Here is a 17,938-nt window from a genome sequence, read left to right on the forward strand (position 1 = left end):
AGATATATTTCTTAAGGCTAAAGGGATCAAGGGATATGGGAAGAAAGCAGGGACAGGGTACTGAATTTGGATGATCAGCCACGATCTCATTAAATGGCGGAACAGGCTTGAGGAGCTGAATGGCCGACTCCTGCTTCTATCTTCTATGTTAATACAGAGAAGTGTGAGGTGATGCATTCTGGTAGAAGGAACAGGGAGAGGCAATATACACTTATTGGCACAGTTTTAAAGAGTGTGCAGGGACAGAGGGACCTGGGAGTTCATGTGCATAGGTCCCTGAAGGTGGCAGGACATATTGAGAGAGTGGTTAGCAAAGCATATGGGATCTTGGGCTTCATAAATAGAGGTATTGAGTACAAAAAGTAGAGAAGTTATGCTGAACCTTTATAAAGTGCTGGTTAGGCTACAACTGGAGTATTGCGTCCAGTTCTGGTCACCACACTTTAGGAAGGATGTGAAGATACTTGAGAGGGTGCAGAGATTTACCAGAATGGTTACGGGGATGGGGGATCTTAGCTACAAGGACAGGTTGGAGAAGCTGGATTTGTTTTCATTAGAGCAAAGGAGGTTGAGGGGTGATTTGATAGAGGCGTACAAGATTATGACGGGTTTGGATAGGCTAGACGGGGAAAGGCTGTTCCCACTAGTTGATGGTACAAGGACTAGGGGACACAGATTTAAGGTTTTGGGCAAGAGATACAGGGGGGACGTGAGGGAAAACCTTTTTGCACAGCGAGTGGTGAGGACCTGGAACTCGCTGCCGACGGAAGTGGTGACACTCAATGTTTTCAAGGGGAGACTGGATAGGCACTGGAGGGAAATAAACTTGCAGGGCTACGGGGATAGAGCGGTGGAATGGGACTGACTGGATTGCTCTACAGAGAGCCGGCATGGATTCGATGGGCCGAATGGCCTCCTTCTGTGTCGTTATGACTCGATGCACAGGTGAGTCAGCCACTGTTGCTCTTCACTGGCACAATGGAGGGAGCTACTTCATGTTACGTAGCTTTGGTGGAGCTTTATTCTTCCAACTTTCCCCCCATCCTCTCCTGAAAGCACCGACTCCTGCTGGAAGTCAAGGCCCCACCAGTATCTCTTCTAGTGGTCATCCCCACTTGAGCCTCGGCAGTGATGATGGCAGACTATTTATTCAGTCGCGAGGGCAGCATCACTGCCACCCTGAATCTGTTCTCATCCAAAGCCCACATGTGTACTGTCAAGTTTCAAGATGTTTTGACCAGCTTTCCACAAAGCATTTTGAAAAGTTACTTTCAATGCTGTTTTTAAAAGCAACGTGTATTCTCATTAGTGTAATAAAAGTGGTGAGTGTTAAATAGAAGCTGTTTCTCTCAGAGACTAAACAATAAGCAATTTGTTAGCTTGTTTAGATAGTCAGAAGAATACCCCTCACCCATTGATTGCTGTTGGTCTGTGAGGCAGGGGATAAGAGGAGAGATGGGGAGACAGAAAGAGAGGAGCTTCTGGAACAGCAGGGCTGCAAGAACAGTCAATTTGCTCAAGGTAAACATAGAAACATAGAAAAATAGGAGCAGGAGTCGGCCATTCGAGCCTGCTCCGCCATTCAATATGATCATGGCTGATCCTCTATCTCAATACCATATTCCCGCTCTCTCCCCGTACCCCTTGATGCCTTCTGTGTCTCGAAATCTATCTATCTCCTTCTTAAATATATTCAGTGACTTGGCCTCTGCAGCCTTCTGTGGTAGAGAATTCCACAGGTTCACCACCCTCCGAGTGAAAACATTTCTCCTCATCTCAGTCCTAAATTTATAATGGGGAACAAAGAAATGACAGACCAATTAAATACATATTTTGGTTCAGTCTTCACAAAGGAGGACACAAATAACCTTCCAGAGATGTTGGGGAACATAGGGACTAATGAGAGGGAGGAACTGAAAGAAATCAGTATTTGTAGGGAAATGGTGTTGGGGACGTTGACGGGATTGAAGGCCGATAAATCCCCAGGGCCTGATAATCCACATCCTAGGGTACTTAAGGAAGTGGCCCTGGAGATAGTAGATGCATTGCTGGTCATCTTCCAGAACTCGATAGGCTCTGGAACAGTACCCATGGATTGGAGGGTAGCTAATGTTACTCCACTATTCAAAAAAGGTGGTAGAGAAAAAGCGGGGAATTATAGACCGGTCAGCCTGACATCGGTAGTGGGGAAAATGCTAGAGTCCATTATAAAAGATGTAATAGCAGAGCACTTGGAAAGCAGTGACAGGATCGGACAAATTCAACATGGGTTTACAAAAGGTAAATCGTGCTTGACTACTCTACTGGAATTTTTTGAGGATGTAACTGGTAAAATAGATAAGGGAGAACCAGTGGATGTGGTGTATTTGGACTTTCAGAAGGCTTTCGATAAGGTCCCGCATAAGAGATTAGCTTGCAAAATTAAGGCACATGGGATTGGGGGCAAGGTATTGACTTGGATAGAGAACTGGTTGGCAGAGAGAAAGCAGAGAGTTGGAATAAATGGGTCGTTTTCCGAGTGGCAGGCAGTGACTAGTGGGGTACCGCAAGGATCGGTCCTCGGACCCCAGCTGTTCACAATATATATTAATGATCTGGACGAGGGAATTGGATGTAGTATCTCCAAATTTGCAGACGACACAAAGCTGGGTGGGAGGGTATGCTGTGAGGAGGATGTCGTGAAACTCCAGTAAGATTTGGACAGGTTGGGTGATTGGGCAGAATCATGGCAAATGCACTATAATGTGGATAAATGTGAGGTTATCCACTTTGGTGGCAAAAACAGGAAGGCAGATTATTATTTGAATGGCAATAGATTGGGAGAAGGGGAAGTACAGAGAGACCTGGGTGTTCTTGTGCACCAGTCGCTGAAGGTAAGCATGCAGGTGCAGCAGGCGGTTAAGAAGGCAAATGGTATGTTGGCCTTCGTAGCAAGAGGGTTCGAGTACAGGAACAAGGGTGTCTTGCTGCAGTTGTACAGGGCCTTGGTGAGACCGCACCTTGAGTATTGTGTGCAGTTTTGGTCGCCTTATCTGAGGAAGGATGTTCTTGCCATGGAAGAAGTGCAGCGAAGATTCACCAGGCTGATATGTGGAATGGCAGGAATGACGTATGAGGAGAGATTGTGTTGATTGGGTTTGTACTCACTGGAGTTTAAATAGAAGATTGAGAGGGGATCTCATCGAAACCTATAAAATTCTGTCAGGCCTGGACAGACTAGATGCAGGAAGGATGTTCCCGATGGCCGGGGAGTCCAGAACTAGGGGTCATAGTCTAAGGATAATGGGTAAGCCATTTAGGACTGAGATGAGGAGGAATTTCTTCACCCAGAGAGTGGTGAACCTGTGGAATTCTCTGCCACAGAGGGCGGTGGAGGCCAGTTCATTAAATATATTCCAAGAAGGAGTTGGATATATTTCTTAAGACTAAAGGGATCAAGGGATATGGGGAGAAGGCAGGGACAGGGTACTGAATTTGGATGATCAGCCATGATCTCATTGAATGGCGGAGCAGGCTCAAAGGGCCGAATGGCCTACTCCTGCTCCTATCTTCTATGATTCTATGTAAATGTCCTACCCTGTATCCTGAGACTGTGACCTCTCGTTCTAGAACCCCCAGCCAGGGAAAACATCCTCCCTCCATCCAGTCTGTCTCGCCCTGTCAGAATTTTATACGTTTCAATGAGATCCCCTCTCATTGTTCTAAATTCTAGTGAATACAGGCCTAGTCGACTCAATCTCTCCTCATACGACAGTCCTGCCATCCCAGGAATCAGTCTGGTGAACCTTCGCTGCATTCCCTCTATGGTAAGTATATCCTTTCTTAGGTAAGGAGGCCAAAACTGCACACAGTACTCCAGGTGTGGTCTCACCAAGGCCCTGTATAACTGTAGTAAGACATCCTTGCTCCTGTACTCAAATCCTCTTGCAATGAAGGCCAACACACCATTTGCCTTCCTAACTGCTTGCTGCACCTGCATGTTTGCTTTCAGTGACTTGTGTACAAGGACACCCAGGTCCCTTTGTACATCAACATTTCCCAATCTAGCACCATTTAAATAATACTCTACCTTTCTGTTTTTCCTACCGAAGTGGATAACTTCACATTTATCCACGTTATACTGCATCTGCCATGTATTTGCCCACTCACTCAACTTGTCTAAATCGCCTTGAAGCCTCTTTGCATCCTCCTCACAATCCCACCTAGTTTTGTGTCATCAACAAACTTGGAAATATTACATTTGGTTCCCTCATCCAAATCATCATTGATATATATTGTGAATAGCTGGGGCCCAAGCACTGATTCCCTGCAGTACCCCACTAGTCACCGCCTGCCACCCCGAAAAAGACCCATTTTTTCCTATTCTATGTTTCCTGTCTGTTAACCAATTTTCAATCCATGCCAGTATATTACCCCCAATCCCATGTGCTTTAATTTTGCACACTAAACTCTTATGTGGGACTTTATCAAAGGCCTTCTGAAAATCCAAATACACCACATTCACTGTTTCTCCCTTATCTATTCTACCAGTTACATCCTCAAAAAACTCCAGTAGGTTTGTCAAACATGATTTCCCTTTCATAAATCCATGTTGACTTTGTCTAATCCGTTGATATTTTCTAAGTGTCTTGTTATCACATCCTTTATAATACTCTAGCATTTTCCCTACTACTGATGTTGGGCTAACTGGTCTGTAGTTCCCTGTTTTCTCACTCCCTCCTTTTTTAAATAGTGGGGTTACATCTGCCAACTGTTCCATAATCTATAGAATTTTGGAAGATGACAACCAATGCATCCACTATTTCCATGGCTACCTCTTTCAGTACTCTGGGTTGCAGATTATCAGGCCCTGGGGATTTATCAGCTTTCAGTCCCGTTAATTTCTCCAGCATTATTTTTTTACTAATAATAAATTCCTTTAATTCCTCCTTCTCACTAGACCCTTGGTTCCCTAGCATTTCTGGGAAGTTATTTGTGTCCTCTTCAGTGAAGACAGAACCAAAGTATTTGTTTAATTGCTCTGTCATTTCCTTGTTCCCCATTATAAATTCTCCCATTTCTGACTGTAAGGGACCTACATTTGTCTTCACTAATCTTTTTCTTTTTACATACTTGTAGGAGTTTTTACAATCCGCTTTTATGTTCCTTGCAAGTTTACTCTCATACTCTATTTTTCCCCTCTTAATCAATCTCTTGGTCCTTTTTTGCTGAACTCTAAACTGCTCCCAATCCTCAGGCTTGCTACTTTTTCTGGCAACTTTATATGACTCCTCTTTGGATCTAATACTATCCTTAATATCTTTTGATAGCCATGGTTGGGCCGCTTTTCCTTTTGTGTTTTTGCGCCAGAAAGGAATGTATAACTGTTGCAATTCATGCATTCGTTCCTTAAATGTTAGCCATTGCCTATCCACCGTCATGCCTTTTAATGAAGCTCCCCAATCTATCATAGCCAACTCACTCCTCATACCATCGTAGTTTCCTTTGTTTAGATTTAGGACCCTAGTTTCGGATTGAACTTCACTATCCATCTTAATGAAGAATTCTATCATGTTATGGTCACTCTTCCCTAAAGGACCCTGCACAAGAAGATTATTAATTAGCCCCTTCTCATTGCACATTATCCAATCTAGGATAGCCTGTTCCCTAGTTGGCTCCTCAACGTACTGGTCTAAAAAACCATCTCGTACACACTCCAGGAATTCATCCTCCACAGTATTATTGCTAATTTGGTTTGGCCAGTATGTAGATTAAAGTCACCCATGATTACTGTAGTACCCTTGTTACATGCATCTCTAATTTCCTGTTTGATGCCATCCCCTACATTGCCACTACTGTTTGGAGGCCTAGAGACAACTCCCACCAATGTTTTCTGCTCCTTGGTGCTTCGTAAGTCTGTGAGGGCCTTCGCTGAGGTTAGGTTAGAAAATCTCTTTAAATCAGCTGAGACAATGCACTGATGTATTAAAGCGTGGCATGTTCTTCAGTTTGTATCATTACACAAATATAAATTTTACGGAGTGAAACTGATCACAACTATCGCCCTGTGCATTTCACCTCACTGTGGAATAAAGCAGATTCACGATTTGAACCAACCATCGCATCCTCTAATATTAACTTGGTTTGCCTTCAGAGAAATTGAAGAAATACACATGCAAAAGACACGAGTATCCAGTCCAGTTCACAAGGGAATACTATGGTTAACATTGCGGGGTTATGCTATTGCGCGTGTAGATATAGGATAGTGTGAGTCAACTCCTATAAAAGACCAACAGGCTGCTGACGGGAGTGACTGATGCCACTAAATCCGAGACAGCATCCACGGGAGACCGACATGCGCGCTCTCCAGTTAGGAGTCACTGGAATGGGTGCAGGAGTGGGTATGTTGGTTGTTTCCCCCCCCCTTGCTAGCCCAGCAGTGCTGGGGCTAAATCATGGCACCCCAAATATACCTGGGTAAATCAGCAATCTCCACGGAGACTAGGAATGAAACCTGGCTCCTTCAGGTTGGTACAGCTTAGTGCTACACCGTGAGGTGACTTTACCCACAGGCCCAAGAGCGGAGACCGAGGCAGTCGTGGTTGCATGGCACTGGCGCCCTGCTAGAAATTGGAAGCCATGAAATTACAGGCACTGATAAAATCAAAAATTTAGCCACTCTTCTGCCAAAGAAATTTACGTACATATGTTACACAAATCAAGGCCATTTGCACACAAGTCTCAAACTCCACCACAGAATGTCACAAAGCATAATTTTGAAAGGCACATACCAGTTTATTTCCCCTTTTTATTTCCTTCTTGATATCTTCAAGCAAGAAGCCTCCTAGAGTCTCATTCTCAGAATGTGAGGTCACTAGAGCAGATGAAAATAACTAGAAATAACAAGAGAAAATACGATCAGCTTGCTGCGCGACAAACATCAAACAACATGCTGGTCTCCTGCAGAATCTATCACAAGTACAAAACGGAAAATCGCCAAATTTAACACATGGGTTTAGATAGCATTTATACATGATCCCCTGGGTGGGAGCAAAGAATCTGAAGGTAGGGGGAAGCATCACTGTCAACCTAATTGCTAGGTTAGGGCTCCAAATGATTGCCGTTTCTCTTCACTTACCATACATCTGTGATGTGCTGCCATCTTCTGGCTTTGGGCGACTAACAACTGGCCACAGTGCTCCTCTTTATTTAGTTTACAGAAAGCACATTTTGGTTGTCTTGAACCCCTTCTCTTCCCCTTGGAATCAGCCGCCATCATTTAAATTGTCCTCAAACTGGAATCTTAAAAAAAGTAAATTGAAAGTCATGAAGTGAATGATTGGAATGGATTGGCGAGATTAGTTGTCACATTTATAAACTTAGACCCTTTTAGAATTGACAATATCAGACTGTTAAGCGCAGAGTTTTAAAAAGTCCAATTTAGTAAAATGGGGTAAAACTCTTTGAACTGAAAACTAGTACTGTACCAAGAGATAGTCATCATGCTTACAGTCAGAGTTTCTTGCAATGAATCTTATAACGATGTCCAGTTCACACAATTTTTTTTACATATCGAATGCATTTAACAAAATCCAAGCAATTTGAAGTTCTATGTGGAAATGCTGAATTATTTGTTTAAAGTGTATGTAATTAAAATTTTTCTTGAGGTATCTAGTCCATTATAATTATGTTACCATGATCACTATAATCTTGTACATAACAGGAAATGACAATTAATATTTAGATAAGATTAACATTCGATTGGCTCTCCCCGCAGATATCATACAGCTACAGATAATGAAAACATTCTTGTGCACACCTGCAATTAATTTAAAACTGAACCAGGATTGAAGTTAGAAACTTCTGCTTCGAATGATTAAACATCCTAAAGGCAATTTCAATCTGATCAGCAAAGTCAACAGCATCAAAAGGCTTCCAAATATGGCAGCACGAGCACCAATCGTGGCATACCACTAAGCAAGCTACAGATAAAAATAACTAGGCAAATGGTAAAGTCACACCACAGAAGTGCACATGCTCTTCTGAGATTAGTGTTTCAGAACAAAATCAGTCAGCGCAGCAATTGGAGAGCTCCTTGAACCACGGGTTTTAAAAATGTTGTCAGACATGTAATCAGAAGCAGAATGCAACACCACTGAAAACCTCAGGCAATGTAGTGACTGAAATCAGTAATCATATCTGCGTTCAGCACAGGAGCTCTGCTTACACTGCTTCAAGTCCTCTATATAAGAGCAGGGAGGTTATGATGGAGCTGTACAAAACGCTAGTTAGGCCACAGCTGGAATACTGTGTGCAGTTCTGGTCAGTAGGGTGCAGTAGGAAGGATGTGATTGCATTGGAGGGTGCAGAGGAGATTCACCAGGATGTTACCTGGGCTGGAGCGCTTCAGCTATGAAGAGACTGGACAGGCTGGGGTTGTTTTCCTTAGAGCAGAGAAGGCTGAGGGGGGACCTGATTGAGGTGTACAAAATTATGAGGGGCACAAAATTATGAGGGGCATAGATAGGGTAGATAGAAAGGAACTTTTCACCTTAGTAGAGGCTTCAATAACCAGGGGGCATAGTTTCAAGATAAGGGGCAGGAGGTTTAGAGGGGATTTGAGGAAAAACATTTTCACCCAGAGGGTGGTTGGAATCTGGAACTCACTGCCTGAAAGGGTGGTAGAGGCAGGAACCCTCACAACATTCAAGAAGCATTTAGATGAGCACTTGAAAGGCCATAGCATACAAGGCTACGGACCAAAAGTTGGAAAATGGGATTAGAATAGACAGGGCTTGGTGGCCGGCGCGGACACGATGGGCCGAAGGGCCTCTTTCCGTGCTGTATAACTCTATATGACACTATACATACAGAAACAGGGTGCATTTGGTGATACTCCATTGATTTTCTTTTCCTCCGACATTACTTGGGGAGGCATGGCATCTTGCAAATGCATCTAATTTTTATTAAATCAATCCCACAAATTAACAGGTGGGGCAGTAGATGCTGCAAAAACAGGTGTATCCACTCGGCTGGGACATGTGGACAGCCTGTACTACATGGGGACAGGATGAAGCACTAGATTATTGCTTTACAGGAAACTCTCTTTTTACCGGCACCGAAATATCTGGAAATCTCTCTTAACCGGCAAAATTCAGGAGTAGGTTCAGGTAAGTTTTACTTTATATTAGTGGCCATGTAACCAGGGTTCCTGCACCTGTGGCCGTGCAACAGGGACTCCTGGATCTGTGGCCGTGTAACCGGGACTCCTGCACAAGTGCCGTGTAACCGGGGCACCTGTGGCCGTGTAACAGGGACCCCTGGATCTGTGGCCATGTAACCGGGACTCCTGCACAAGTGCCGTGTAACAGGGGCACCTGTGGCCGTGTAACAGGGACTCCTGGATCTGTGGCCGTGTAACCGGGACTCCTGCACAAGTGCCGTGTAACAGGGGCACCTGTGGCCGTGTAACGGACTCCTGGATCTGTGGCCGTGTAACCGGGACTCCTGCACAAGTGCCGTGTAACAGGGACTCCTGGATCTGTGGCCATGTAACCGGGACTCCTGCACAAGTGCCGTGTAACAGGGGCACCTGTGGCCGTGTAACAGGGACTCCTGGATCTGTGGCCGTGTAACCGGGACTCCTGCACAAGTGCCGTGTAACAGGGGCACCTGTGGCCGTGTAACGGACTCCTGGATCTGTGGCCGTGTAACCGGGACTCCTGCACAAGTGCCGTGTAACAGGGACTCCTGGATCTGTGGCCATGTAACCGGGACTCCTGCACAAGTGCCGCGTAACAGGGGCACCTGTGGCCGTGTAACAGGGACTCCTGGATCTGTGGCCGTGTAACCGGGACTCCTGCACAAGTGCCGTGTAACAGGGGCACCTGTGGCCGTGTAACAGGGACTCCTGGATCTGTGGCCGTGTAACCGGGACTCCTGCACAAGTGCCGTGTAACCGGGGCTCCTGTGGCCGTGTAACAGGGACTCCTGGATCTGTGGCCGTGTAACCGGGACTCCTGCACAAGTGCCGTGTAACAGGGGCACCTGTGGCCGTGTAACGGACTCCTGGATCTGTGGCCGTGTAACCGGGACTCCTGCACAAGTGCCGTGTAACAGGGACTCCTGGATCTGTGGCCATGTAACCGGGACTCCTGCACAAGTGCCGTGTAACAGGGGCACCCGTGGCCGTGTAACAGGGACTCCTGGATCTGTGGCCGTGTAACCGGGACTCCTGCACAAGTGCCGTGTAACCGGGGCTCCGGTGGCCGTGTACGGGGCTCTCGTACCTTGGTAAGTATATCTCTCTGTAATCCGGACTTTTTGATCAACCGGCACCACGCCGGTCCCGGATAAAAAAAAAAAGTTTCCTGTATTTAAAAAATATCATCTGCATTCAGCATTTACTGAACTGTTAGATGTGGTTCTCTTTCACTCCACTCGCGGTTTCATTCTCCCCACCCCAATCATTTTTCCACAGTGGCACCTCGATGCAATTCTTGAACTTTGGAACCCTTTTGCACTTCCTGCAATTTCCATCCCCGACAGGATATATGAAGGTTTGCAATGTGACACAGGAAACTATAGTCTCGTCTTTTCCATCAGTACCGGTCTCAGAGTTATGTCATCCAAGATTAAATTCCAGAAATGCATTTTAGCTGCAAACAGGGACAAACATCCATTTTCAAAGTTTAAAAGGTTCAATTTCATTGCATTTTTGAAAGAGTAATAATACTTAGTGTATTAGTATTCAGAGGTTGATTTTTATCTATACCTTAGTGAGAATATAGAATGCAAAAATAAGGTAACAACTCGCTCCGCATGGCCAAGGACCCTGCCAACCTAAAATGGAGGACCCTGTTAGCCTAAAATGGTGGTGCAATGTCGACATCGCTGAGTCACTTGCATATTGTGAGAGATGATCATGTTAATTCAAGAAACTGAAGGCAGCAAGAAGTAAAATGCTAATATGGCTGGCACCCACGATGTCACACCTTGCTGGTGGAACAATGTAGGGTGGAGTGCAAAGGGTATACTGACAATAGGCGATCCGAAAACACATTACCATGCATTACCATAATGATTAGGTGATCGTGAAACCATTACCTGCATATTTTCTATATTATAAACCATTCAGTGAACTGTGACTTCTTTATTTCAAACTGCCAGGCCAGGACATCACTTTAAACTGTGTACGTGCCTCGCTCGGGATTGGTGTAGAATGTACGATGTGTTAATGTCTTTTCAAAAGTAAAGTATAATAATGTGACCCACTGTATGAAAGATTGCTTGCTCTGGTGGAACCTGTCGAGACTCTGCTGGAGTCAGAACGGTGCTGTATCAGAGTAAGTCTCCCGGGACAACAGAATAAAACAACTGTTGAACTAAACCAGTATTCGACTCAGTGTTTGTACTGAACCAGATTGAGGACCAAAAAAATCCGTTTCAACATTTGGTGTCAGAAGTGGGATCTCAACGGACGATCACCGAGAATTCGCGAAATTAAGAGCCGAACTAGTTTTGGACGTGAGAGGAGGAAATGGGCCCCCGGAGTGAGTATGTTTAAATTTACCACTTCGGTTTTCCTCTGATCCGTAAGTCCGATAAAAGTTTTGCCACTCGCTAATTCTTGTGTGGTGTCCCGACGAGATCTGGGTCAATCTGGCGAATACTGTGTAAACTTAGGAAATAAGTATCCAAGTCGGGTAAAGCGCCGGCCTCGTATTTCACTTGGCCCGCTCAGGCTCCGATTGGACTAAAAAGTAGATAAGTGATTTTAAAGAAAGAGAAAAGGAATACTTGAAAGAAAGTAAAAAGAGAGAGTCGGGGACTCTAGAGCTATAGCAACTTGTACTCGGGGAGTGCAAGATAAGGGTCGTATAAGTAGAATAATTAGGCTAAGAATACCTGTACCAGGTGGTGACAGAGGCTAAGAATACCTGTACCAGGCGGTGACAGAGGCTAAATTTACGATTTGAATAATTAGGCTAAGAATACCTGTACCAGGTGGTGACAGAGGCTAAGAATACCTGTACCAGGCGGTGACAGAGGCTAAAATTACTATTTGACTATAGACGACTCACTGTGTTTTTGTTAAGTCTAAGTGTTGTACTGTGTTTTTGTTAAGTCTAAGTATTGTAAGTATTGTAGTGTTGCGTTTCATTTTGTGTGCCGGTATCCGTGAAATATATAAGACACGTGCAAAAAGTAACTCGAATCCTGAAAAAGAACCCTTAGTGTAAGAGAACCATGGGTAATTACCTAGACACAACGAGTGACGAGGGCAGTGCCTTACAAACCTTATGTGACCAATACGGACAAAGCCCAACAATTGAGACAACTCTCAGGGGGTTTAAATAAAAAGTTAGGCAGCGAACAATGGCCACTAGGGGGTCCCAAAAGCTTAGAAACGGTTAAACAAGCTCAAGAAGTGATTTGGAAAAAGAATATGGGAAGTAAGACTAAGAAACTAATTGGACTCTGGCGACAGTACTGCCAAGAAATTAAAGACAGTTCCCTATTAGCCAGCTGGCAAGAGAACGCTGTTAAGTTAGGAATAAAGCTAACTGAAGGAGGGAATCCTAAACCCATTGAAATACTTAAGAAAGAATGTGCACATGAGAAAAGGTCAAAATCTGAAATGGCGCCAGATAAAAAGGATAAAAATGAACTACGTAGTTCAATGGTTGGCCTTAGGTTGACGGAGGGAGACGGAACAGATGAGGACTTAAACAATTGGACAATTAGAACTCCTACCGCGCCACCTCCTCAGCCACCCCAATATAATAACATTTATCCCGACCTACCTCTTACAAATCAGACTGGCTTGATCCCTATTACGTCCGTTACCAGTCCACCGACACCCTCCCTTACTGTCCCAAGTCACTCCCCAATCACGCCGATTTCTGATGTTTATATAGACCCTGTTGCTTGTCGAACCCGATCGAAAGATCCAACAAATCCCAAGAAAGACGTGAAACCGGGGAATACCCCTAGTCCGAATTGGCAGAAGAAGAAGAAACGTAGACCCAGACAATTAGTACAACATAAACCAGCAAAAGCAGATGACACTGACTCATGTAGTGACCTTACTGATTCTGAAGACAACCTTTCACCCTTAAACAGTTCCGACTCAGAACCCGAAATTAGCCTTACTAAACCAAAACGAACGCCCAGAAATCTGCCGGTAAGAACAATGCCAAACCCGAATGCAGCGGCTGCCGCAGCCAACCCCACCATAGATGTATTTTTCCCTTGGAAACCTAATGAGATAATGGCTATCCTAACCGGTATGCCAGACAGGAAAAAGGCGCCCGCTAGGTTTGTGGACTTTCTTCGAACCACGATACAGGTGTACAATGCAGACTCCCGAGATCTATGGGCTTTGATTCAACAAGTTTTAACTCCTTCCGAACACACTAGATTTTTGGAACGCCTGACTCACCCTAATCATGCCGCTTTAGAGGCCGCCCACGCCCTCACAGCTGATAGGGAGCGACGCATGTTTGCAGCACTCAATGCTACACTCCAAAAACCTATCAATATATCTAATGTCCTAGATACTAAGCCAAAGAAAGATGAGGGACCTGAGGAATTTTTGGAAAGATTCTGTGAGGTTTATCAGGGACAGTCAGGGGACACCAATTACCAAGCAGGAGCCAATTCACCCCAATTCTGCGCCATTCTGATGAACTGTCTCCCGGCTGCTGTGGCGACAGCCGTTAAAACCAATAATATGAACTGGGCAGAAAATACTCCAACTCAAATGGCTAGAGCCGTAAAGTATCATTGGAAAGAGAGTAAAGGTTCGGAGAACCAACCCCAGAAGACAGTAAAAACAGAATATGTCGTGAAGGAAGTCCCAATTCAACCACACACGATAGACAAGACAGGGTATCAGATGGAACCTCAATACTGTAACCCTGGAGGGGTAGACTCTCAGAATTATGGATATTACCCTCATCCAAACGGCTTCAATGCTACTGCATACGGCCAACCCTACGCCACTCCACAACAGAATTACGGAGGTGGAGGAAGGGGTAGAGGACAAGGACGGGGATACCAAGGTCAAAGACAAGGGCAGTGTTATAACTGTGGAAAGGATGGACATTGGGTCAGAGACTGCCCATCCTTAGCCTCTGGAGACCCACCTAGGAGAGGCAGGGGAGGATGGAGAAGAAACGGAGGAGGACCTAGAGGCAGGGGAGGATATACCAATTTCTCCCAGAATAATCCATTCCCACAGAATTGACTAGCTAATCTAGTGACCAGCAGTTCACAGTCGGCCCAAGAACCCTTATTAATGTTGCAAATCCAGGATCAATGGTACCCCTTTTTAGTAGACACTGGAGCCGCCATGTCCTCTGTCCAATCGGACCTTAAACTTCCCCGATCCAACAAGACCCAGGAATTATCAGGCTTCCAAGGTCAAAGGACCAAGTATGCTATGTCAGAACCAGTTCAGGTGACCTACAAAAATCAATCTGCGACCCACCAATTTGTAATAACTACCGGCTTGGACTGCAATTTAATGGCCAGAGACTTACTATGTGCATTCCAACTCAAACTTGATTGTGGTGATGAAGGAATAGCAATCGGACATTGGGCAAATAAAAGGCAATGTTATGTTTCGACTACACCTCAATGGTGGTCACTCGACCTCAATGCATCCTCCTATCATGTGACACTGGCATATACATAGATACATAGAAGATAGGAGCAGGAGTAGGCCATTCGGCCCTTCGTGCCTGCTCCGCCATTCGATGAGATCATGGCTGATCCTTTAATTCAGTATCCCGTCCCCGCCTTCTCTCCGTAACCCTTAACCCCTTTTGCCCGTAGAAATATATCTAATTCAATATGATCGAAGTGGAAAGGATAGGACCCTTGAGGAGTATTTTAAAAATCAGGAAGGTACGGAATGGACAATCTACCTCAAGGCTGTAGTAACTGGACCTGAGGGAAAAGCAGAGTTTGTGCAGGTCCCCTTACACTTGTGGAAGCAGCCTTCGACAGTGGCCCCTCATATCACGCGGGAAGTTAACCAGTCTTTCCACGCCAAAGATTTGGGGCCCATGGTAAAACGAGCAATCGATCAGGCAAACCCTGAATGCCACCAGCCGCAACAGTTACCCGGAGGTCTGATGGTCCAATTTTACCAAAACCCTGAGCCTAGCCTGACAGTGGTGCACCGTCATGTAGGGAAAGATATACTGGAGTATGTGAATCCCCAGGTATGGGCCAAAGACCCAACGCATGTAGGTCTAACCGGCATACAACCCATTGAGATCCCAGTGAAGGAAAATGTGACCTTGCCAACGGTACGACAATACCCTTTGAAGCAGCAAGCTATTCCGAGTATAGATAGACTCATTAAGGGATTGTTGGAGCAGGGAATTTTGGTAACATGCCAATCCAGTTGTAATACACCCATCCTAGCTGTTCCGAAAACTGGTAAGCCTGACCAGTATCGCCTAGTGCAGGATTTACGAACAATAAATGCAATTGTTCAGCCACTTCATGCACTGGTACCTAATCCAGCACACATCTTGGCCTCGATACCTGCTGATGCTAAAGTTTTTGCGGTAGTCGACCTCCAGCATGCCTTTTTCTCCCTGCCACTGGCCGCTACTAGCCAATACCTTTTTGCCTTCACGTACAATGGCCAGCAGTATACGTGGACTCGATTACCCCAGGGCTTTATGAATTCACCCACCCTGTTTTCGCGGTGCCTTCAACAGCAATTACAGACACTGACATTAAATCGTGGCTCTAATCTGATCCAGTATGTGGATGACCTTCTCATTGCCAGCCCTGATGAGCTAAGTAACAGAGAGGACACTATTCAGTTGTTGAACTATCTCTCAGAATTGGGATATGTGGTATCTCCAGCTAAAGTACTAGTGGCTAAGAAGACAGTTAAATTTCTTGGAGTTATGTTATCAGCAGAGAACCGCAGTCTGGAAACCAGTAGAATACAGCCAATATGCGAGACACCAGCCCCTAAAACGGCCAAACAAGTCAGACAGTGGCTGGGAATGGTTAATTATTGTCGACAGTGGATACCTAATATTGCAGTATTAACCAAACATCTGACTCCCTACACGGCTAAAGAGGGAGAGTTTGAGCTGGAACTAGAGGCACAGCAGGCATTTGAGGAATTAAAACAGGATCTGGTCCAAGCACCAGCCCTGGGACGACCCCTGTACGATAGACCATTCCAGTTATACTGCACAGTAATGAACGATTGCTCAACAGCAGTCCTGACCCAGAAGCATGGAGATAAGCATCGACCGGTAGCTTATTATTCATCAAAAATGGATCCGGTAGCTTTAGGACATCCCTATTGCACCCAGATCCTTACAGCCGTCTACAACAGTCTACAGTCAGCCGCTAACATGACACTTCAGCAGGATATTACTGTGTATAGCTGTCACTCAGTCACTGCGTTACTGGGGCAATTGCAGACCCAACACCTGACTACCGCCAGGCAAAATAAGTATGAAATATACTTACTGAACAATCCTAGGCTTACATTTAAACACTGTAGCACTATCAACCCTGCCAGTTTCATTGCAAACCCACCTTCCGAGAGTGATGAACCAAGCCATGATTGCTTACACCTCATTAAGGATGATACCTCAGTCCGACCTGATTTGTTTGACACTCCTATTACGGATCCCGGTATTACCATGTATACGGATGGCAGTTCTTCAATTGATGACATGGGAAAACGAATTTCTGGTTATGCAATTGTAAATCAGGAAGGTGTCACCTTAGAATCAGCAGCCTTTGAATCCCCTTTTTCTGCCCAGCAAGCCGAACTGTTTGCACTCATACGAGCTTGTACTTTGGGAGAAGGATTACGAATCAATGTATATACAGACTCTAGATATGCCTTTGGAGTAGTTCACGACTTTGGACAATTGTGGAAAAATAGAGGATTTCTAACCTCCTCGGGCAGTCCGATCTCACACCGTCAGTTAGTTTCAGACCTCCTGCAAGCCCTTTTACTCCCCAAACAGATAGCTGTGATTAAATGCTCTGCCCATACCACTGGCCAAAACCCAGTAGATATAGGAAACCGCCGCGCTGATGAGGCAGCCAAAATTGCTTCTAGGAGTCACCAAATGATTGTGCCCCGAATTATGAGGCAGACTAAAAATTCCAAAAAGAATCAGTCTACCTCGGAAAAACTAATGCCAACCATCCAAGAGGTGATTAAGTTGCAGGAGGACGCTCCTGATAGTGATAAGCATTTATGGAGAGAATCGGGATGTGTATATAACCCTTTATCAAAACTCTGGACTACTCCCGCGGAACAGACTTGCATGTCTGATGAGTTAGCTCTTTGGGTTATTGAATGTGTACACTTTGCAACTCATTGTGGTGCCAGGGCAGTGAGTGATGTGCTTCTAAGTACTTGGTGGCATCCAAGGCTTCAAGCAATAGCACAGAACATTAGCGATCGATGCCTGACTTGTCAACAACACAACCCTGGAAAGGGAGTGTCTTGCGAATGGGGAAAAACCCCTTTACCGGAGGGTCCCTTTGAGACCCTGCAAATGGACTACATTGAGTTGGAAAGATGTCAGTGTTACAAATACGTACTTGTCATTGTAGATGTATTTAGTAAATGGATCGAGGCATATCCAACCACAGACAATAAAGCCTCTACTGTTGTTAAGGTATTGCTGAGAGAGATCATACCTCGGTATGGTATTCCAACTCGGTTAAGTTCTGACAACGGTCCTCACTTCACTGCCAAAGTGAACAAGGAACTTTGTAGCCAGTTGAACATTCATCAGCAATTGCATTGTGCTTATCGACCACAGGCTGCAGGACTTGTCGAAAGAACCAATCAGACTCTGAAGAACAAACTTGCTAAACTGGTAGCCGAAACCGGCTTAACCTGGTTGAAATTGCTTCCTGTGGCTCTCTTTCAGATCCGCACCACACC

At 45.1% G+C, this 17,938-nt stretch overlaps 1 protein-coding gene across 4 annotated transcripts in view; it reads right to left on the reverse strand.

Annotated features, from left to right (window-relative positions):
• Window positions 1-17,938, reverse strand: part of phf6 (PHD finger protein 6) — a 109,040-nt gene that overhangs the window by 43,298 nt on the left and 47,804 nt on the right. For all 4 annotated transcript variants that reach the window (XM_086002434.1, XM_086002442.1, XM_086002449.1 and 1 more), the window contains exons 2-3: window positions 7,118-7,281; window positions 6,771-6,872 (exon numbers count right to left, since the gene is read on the reverse strand). In XM_086002434.1, coding sequence (XP_085858560.1) covers window positions 6,771-6,872; window positions 7,118-7,258 — 243 coding nt within the window. In that variant the 5' untranslated portion in view covers window positions 7,259-7,281. The remainder of the gene's footprint in view (window positions 1-6,770; window positions 6,873-7,117; window positions 7,282-17,938) is intronic.

This window comes from Somniosus microcephalus, chromosome 1, assembly GCF_052327205.1.
Source record: "Somniosus microcephalus isolate GS21.2 chromosome 1, FLI_Smic_1.0, whole genome shotgun sequence".
NCBI lineage: Eukaryota > Metazoa > Chordata > Chondrichthyes > Squaliformes > Somniosidae > Somniosus > Somniosus microcephalus.